Source organism: Mus pahari, chromosome 3 (assembly GCF_900095145.1).
Source record: "Mus pahari chromosome 3, PAHARI_EIJ_v1.1, whole genome shotgun sequence".
Classification (NCBI taxonomy): Eukaryota; Metazoa; Chordata; class Mammalia; order Rodentia; family Muridae; genus Mus; species Mus pahari.
Window position 1 is genome coordinate 52,472,504 of NC_034592.1, and position 6,543 is coordinate 52,479,046.

Sequence of the window (6,543 nt, forward strand, 5' to 3'; positions counted from 1 at the left end):
AAAAAAAAAAAAAAAAAAAAGAACGACATTTAGTTGGGGCTGGCTAACAGGTTCAAAGGTACAGTCCATTATCATCAAGGTGGGAGCATGGCAGCATTAAGGCAGGCATGGTCCAGGAGGAACTGAGGGTTTTGCATCTTCATCTGAAGGCTGCTAGGACTAGGGTATTAAAGCCCACACCCACAGTGACACACCTACTCCAACAAGGCCACATCTCCTGATAGTGTCACTCCATGGGCCGAGCATATACCAACCATCACACGCAGATAGTTAGATAGTCAAGTTTTGCTACCTGGACCACGCTAGTAAGCTCTCTACATCTGTGGATTCTAAGCTTAACCATGCTGTATTTCTCTCGGTGACATGTTCTGTGGCTATGAAAGTCAGTCCAAGCCAACCTAAGGTAAATCATAGCTTCTTGCTAGTTCATTTTGTATCAGCCTTGCAACGGACACATGGCATGGTAAAATGAGGCATAGAGTGGTCTTCATAAAGAAATCATTTTCACTGCTGTCAGCAACTGTGGGGGAAAGTCATAAGGAGTAAGGAAGCATCCTCAGATCCAAGAAAGCAAGCAGAGAAGAAGGAGGGTTATGATGCTTCACAGAAAGTTGCTCTAGTTGTACAGGGGGCCCTTTGACTTTCAGTGAGTAAGAAGATCTGCAAGGAAGGAACAGGTGGATAGATAATTCCTATCTCACAGTTTTGTATTGATGTCCAGCCCAGGCTTCCCATTGGCTAAGCGTGCTGGGAACTAAAGGACAGCGGAACATATACGTGTACACAGAGGTCATTCTCTCAGAAGAAACCCAGGGTGTGGGGGAGCTTCTGGAGAGATGGTAGCCCACTCTTAGCAACGTTGAATTCATCGATGATGCTTGAAAGGCTTCTTTTTGTAGCTCAAGTGGCCATCCCTGTTGTGTTGAGTTGGATAACTCCCCTCCCCTCCATGGATATTAGTTTATGTGTTACTTAGTTCCCTTAGAGACTCCATCTTGCTGCTGCTTGCTGCTGAGGGGCCTTCTAGGAAGTCCAATTTTTACTTTTAAGTTTTCTGTTCCATACTGTGTGTGTGTGTGTGTGTGTGTGTGTGTGTGCGTGTGTGTGTGTGTGTGGTGTACTGGGGGTTGGTCTTGTGCCCTATATCTTCAGATGCTGATTTCTATGTCCAGACTTCTGTCTACATTCCAAAATTGGCATGGTTAAGCAACTCTGATCTTTCTTTCTTTCTTTCTTTCTTTCTTTCTTTCTTTCTTTCTTTCTTTCTTTCTTTCTTTCTTTCTTTCTTTCTTCTTTCTTCTCTCTCTCTTTCTTTTAGATTTATTTATTATTATACATAAGTACACTGTAGCTGTCTTCAGACACCAGAAGAGGGCCTCATTCCAGATGGTTGNGGTTGGTCTTGTGCCCTATATCTTCAGATGCTGATTTCTATGTCCAGACTTCTGTCTACATTCCAAAATTGGCATGGTTAAGCAACTCTGATCTTGTTTTCCTATATCTATTATTTTATTCATTGCTTTTGTTGTTTTCTCTCTCTCTCTCTCTCTCTCTCTCTCTCTCTCTCTCTCTCTCTCTTTCTTTTAGATTTATTTATTATTATACATAAGTACACTGTAGCTGTCTTCAGACACCAGAAGAGGGCCTCATTCCAGATGGTTGTGAGCCACCATGTGGTTGCTGTGATTTGAACTCAGGACCTTAGGAATAGCAGTCGGTGCTCTTAACCGCTGAGCCATCTCACCGAGGCAACTTTGATCTCAATGTTATACAAAAATTTGCTTTCCCTCATCTTTGGTCAATAAAGAGCAGATTCAGCCTAGGGCTGGGCAGAGGAGATAAAAGGCTGGGCTAAGGATGCCAGCCAGGGGATCCCAGGTAGACAGAAGTAAAAGAAGGACCACGAGGAATGGAAGGGGGAGGTGGCCACGAGTCAGAAGGTCCAGGAGGAGTCATAATGAGCAGGTTGCCAAGGGATTCTCCATGAGGACACACATGGAACAGAGCAAGCCAGTGAGAGATTCAAACCTCAAGGAACGCTGGGCCTTTGGCTGGGAAGTAGATAGTTTAAGGGTTAGAACAGATGAATATCTGCCCAGTCATAGTGCTTAAAGATTGTTAGTAAATGTAATAGGTCTTTGTGTCAATTATTTGGGAGCTAGAACAGATAAAACTATCATCCTTATGAATGCCTACGTGTGTGGATATGAGAAAAGCACCTCTACATTGACATAAAATTTGGTCAACAAAAAGTAACCAGGCAAGCAATAAAATAAAAATTTAATTTTATTAGATTTGCACATTTTTAATTGTGATTAGCATCATTTTGGGGTAATAGTAGCATTTTTCCAACATGCAGTTCATGAATACGGTTTGCCTAAATATTTTTTTTTTTTAAGAAAAAGAGGTGCCTATGGTCTGCTTCTGTAAGAAACACAAGATATCTTGATGTAATTGACTATATAAGTGTAATCCACTCTGATTTTGAGGAAAAGAAATTCTGAAGCCCACATTTATGTTTAGAACAATCTAAAGAAGCATGATCACAAAGCAAAGAAAAGTAAACAGAAATTGGGGAAACAAAGAAAAAAATGAGAAAAAAGCACTCTGGTTATCTGTTAGCACAGACACTATAATAAATACAAATCAAATGTTATACCCTTTTCCAATTGCAAATCATAATTTGGATGTGAAGTTGTGAGTGTATTTTGCCCCTTAAAATTATGAAATAATCCAAAATTAATGACTGCAATAAAAAAGCAGAGATCTACCACTACCCAGTCATAGTTTCATTTCTTAGTTAGCAAATATCTTCCATGAAAAACTGCTGTGGACAGAAAGTAAGAAAAGTGATTGTGATATCAACCTGAAGATAATTTCCTCTTCATATGTACATAATGCTGAAAAGTAAAAGAAAGTGACTTTGTACAGTATTTATATTTGCTTATAAAACTCTAAACATGTTTTTAACAGGTTAAGCATTAGTGTTGTCTTTTGAACATGTATGTACAGTCTGGCTATACATCGAACATTAACAACTTAAAATTTAAAAACAACCCAAACATTGTTAAAGTGCTGCAAACTATTGCTTAATGGCTTAAAGAAATGAAATCTGCTGAACAGTTTCCTTGACTTAGCCACTGACCTATGGTTTCTCATGAGTGAGATTCTGAGTGCTGAGAGAAACTAGATACCGCAACATGGTAATATCGACATGCATTGACAGCATCCACACTATCTACAATGGTACAGAGTACAGTATATTACCGGTGGACAGCTTGCACTCTACATTTCTCGTGGTACATATTTGATGCAATAAATACTGTGCTTAGGTCATTATTTGTTTGCTCAAACGTGCACCACAGAGTAAAATGACTATTTACATAATAAATAGCATTTCATTAACACATACAGTGTCAACCTTGCTGAGAGCTGAAGATGGCTAAACAAAGTGCAGGAGGAAGCAGGGATTTATAAAGGGTTCTTTTGGTCAATTTGCTCTGCTAGGGTTGGGGGTAGGGAGTCAGAGTCATAATTTAGAGACTTTTCAGAGACAATGAACAGAAATGTAACACGACTCCAGACATTTGAATGAAGTTTGCACCCCCTAAGACTTTAGGACCTGTCTGAACAATCTCCTTGGACTAAGGACTAGATTTTGACAAACCCAGCTCAGCAAAGTCCACGATCTAGTGATCACCCCGCCTCCCTGCAGAAACACAGATGACATAGAACTGTTGAAGAACTGTCTTTGCTTTCCTTTCAACTTTTTCTCATGCATGATCCTAAGGTGCAGCATGCCCTCATGCAAAATCACATCGTTGTGCAGATGGGAGGGCCATATGGATGTCAATACCCCCAGGTGACGCACCTGGAAAAGAGTTCCTTTAGTCTATTTCCCAACAGAAACCCTGTTTACAAAAATAGTCACATGTAACAAACAACACATGGATTAAAAAAAAGATGAATACACTAACAGAGTTTGTAAAAAACCTGACAAATGTGGCAGTTGAAATGCAAACGGTGGAAACAGTTACTACACTAAAGTGTTTCACATTAACCCCCAAATTATAGCTCTGCACCCCTTTAGACTGATCCCTACAGTCTGCATAGCCATTTGTCTCTTGTCTTCAGCAGTGTCAGCTGGTAGTGAGAACAGTAACCTCCTGTCAAGGTCATCTCCCCTTTACAGAGTCACAGAGTTTGCCGACAAGGGGGTCACTGTCTTATTGAGGCACTGACCTTAAAGTGAATTTGTGTAAAAACAGTCAGTTTGGCATTGACTTCTTAAAGGAGTCCTTTTGACTTCACAGGCTGTAAACAATTTGTCACCCAATTTATTATTTTTGTTATTTTTGTTCATTTCCCTTTGGCTTTTTCATCTTTCCCTTCCTGCTCGTGTTTCTCCACGATTGGTTTTGTCACCCGATCGTAGGAGGGTGGACAAGCTGCTGTGGACATTGTCAGGTCAGTTTTCTCTGTAATAGAGTTTTCATTTATTCTGTCAATGAGCATGTCTTCTTTTACAAGAAGATTAGCCCCACCTTTGAGTTTGTTCTTATTGTATGTGAATGAAGCTTGCTTTACTGTTCGCTTCAAAAGGTGGCGCCTATAAGCTCGCTGAATGATAACAGCTGACACCTCCTCTTGTTTGCGTTTTAATGTAGTAGTGATTGGCTGATAAGAGACCTTGGAGGGGTTGGAAGCCATGAACCTCTCTTCCATCTGGATTCGAAGAGCATCCATCTCTCCGCTCTCACCCAAGACCCGCTTTGTAAAAGCAAATAAGATGTCCAGGCAGTGGATGCGGTCTCCACTCACCATGGGCAGGTCCATAGCAATGAGCTGAAGTTTGTTTGGTTGTGGCAAATTGAGAGGGGGTTCAAGAGCAGCTGCAAACTGAGATAATTTTTCAAATTCCATGAACTGGGTGGCGTCAGGGTCGAACTTCTCCCAGACCTCGTAGAACATCTCAAAGTCATCCTCACTCAGGGGCTCTGCACTTTCTTCTGTGGCAACACTGAAGTTCTCCAGGATGACAGCAATGTACATGTTCACCACAACCAGGAAGGATATGATGATGTAGCTGACAAAAAAGAAAATCCCCACAGATGGATTTCCACAGTCTCCCTTCACTGAGCTTCCAGGGTTAACTTTATTAGGGTCACAGTCAGGGGGTTTACTGTTGAGGATGGGGGCCAGCAATCCGTCCCAGCCCGCAGAGGTGGTGATTTGGAACAGGCAGATCATGCTGTTGCCAAAGGTCTCAAAGTTGAACATGTCATCAATCCCAACTTCCCTCTTAACGTAGGCAAAGTTGGACATCCCAAAGATGGCGTAGATGAACATGACCAGGAAAAGCAGGAGGCCGATGTTGAACAGTGCAGGAAGGGACATCATCAGAGCAAAGAGCAGCGTGCGGATCCCCTTGGCACCTTTGATCAGGCGTAGGATTCGTCCAATCCTGGCCAGGCGGATGACTCGGAACAGGGTAGGGGACACGAAATACTTTTCTATTAGCTCCGCGAGAAACATCCCTGTGGGAAAATAATTAAACTATCAATCAGTGAAGAAGTTATCAACTAATCATTCATTAAAATATTTGGGTTATTAAAGTCCCAAGGTCAATTTCAGAGTATTGAGATTCACTTGTGTAATCTTGGGTATGGTACAAATATATTCCTATCATCTTCCAGTATCTGCAGCTGGTCTGTCCCAGGATGCACCTCTCCTTCTTACAACATCAAAATTCAAGGAGTGAAAGCCCTTTATATCGTATGGCAGCACATTTGCAAACAGTGTGTCTACACCCTTTTACTGAAAGTTTTGAATTATATTTAAAATGTTTGTCACATTTAACAATGAAAGTATCATGTGAAGAGTTGCTATGATATACCAAAAATCCAATCCAAATCAAACAACAACAACAACAACAACAAAAACCAAGTAAGACAGAGGGAGGGGATCTCTGTTAGTGTGAGGCCAGCCTGGTCTACAGAACGAGTTCCAGGACAGACAAGACTACACAGAGGAAACCTGTCTTGAAAAACCAAACCGAATTAAAACCAACCAACCCATCAACCAGCCAAGAAACAACAAGCAAAAATAAACAAACAAACAAAACCCCCCAAAGCCCAAAAAGCAAAAACAAACAAAAAATAAAAACAGAACAGTTGCTATGGTTTATTATACAAGAAATGGTCACTAGAGGAGAAGGGTTCTTAAAAATACTTTTGATCTATATTTGAATTTTCAGATATTTAATTCATACATATGGAAAACTGAATGTTTGTAGAATTATACAATGTGTAATAAAAGGTAACCTTAACTTTTACTCAGCAATACATTAAAATGTAAGAATCATAGTACAACCTTTTTTTCCAGGAGTATTGATATGCTAGGGTTAACTTAAAAATCTCATCAGAAATAAATACTAATGTTTGCTTCAATATCAACAGCCAACTATATATGAATATGATGGTTTTCTCTAAACTTTTTGAACCAAACTTTTCTTTTTTCTTTTTCTTTTTCTTTTTTCTTTTT

The 6,543-nt window shown here is 40.3% G+C and overlaps 1 protein-coding gene across 2 annotated transcripts in view; it reads right to left on the reverse strand.

Annotated features, from left to right (window-relative positions):
- Positions 1-2,269: 2,269 nt before the first annotated feature.
- Positions 2,270-6,543, reverse strand: part of LOC110319360 (sodium channel protein type 1 subunit alpha) — a 150,278-nt gene continuing 146,004 nt past the window's right edge. Inside the window, exon 27 of one of the 2 annotated variants that reach the window (XM_021194847.2) lies at positions 2,270-5,537. In XM_021194847.2, coding sequence (XP_021050506.1) covers positions 4,360-5,537 — 1,178 coding nt within the window. In that variant the 3' untranslated portion in view covers positions 2,270-4,359. The remainder of the gene's footprint in view (positions 5,538-6,543) is intronic. The other variant, XM_021194848.1, reaches the window with a different exon arrangement.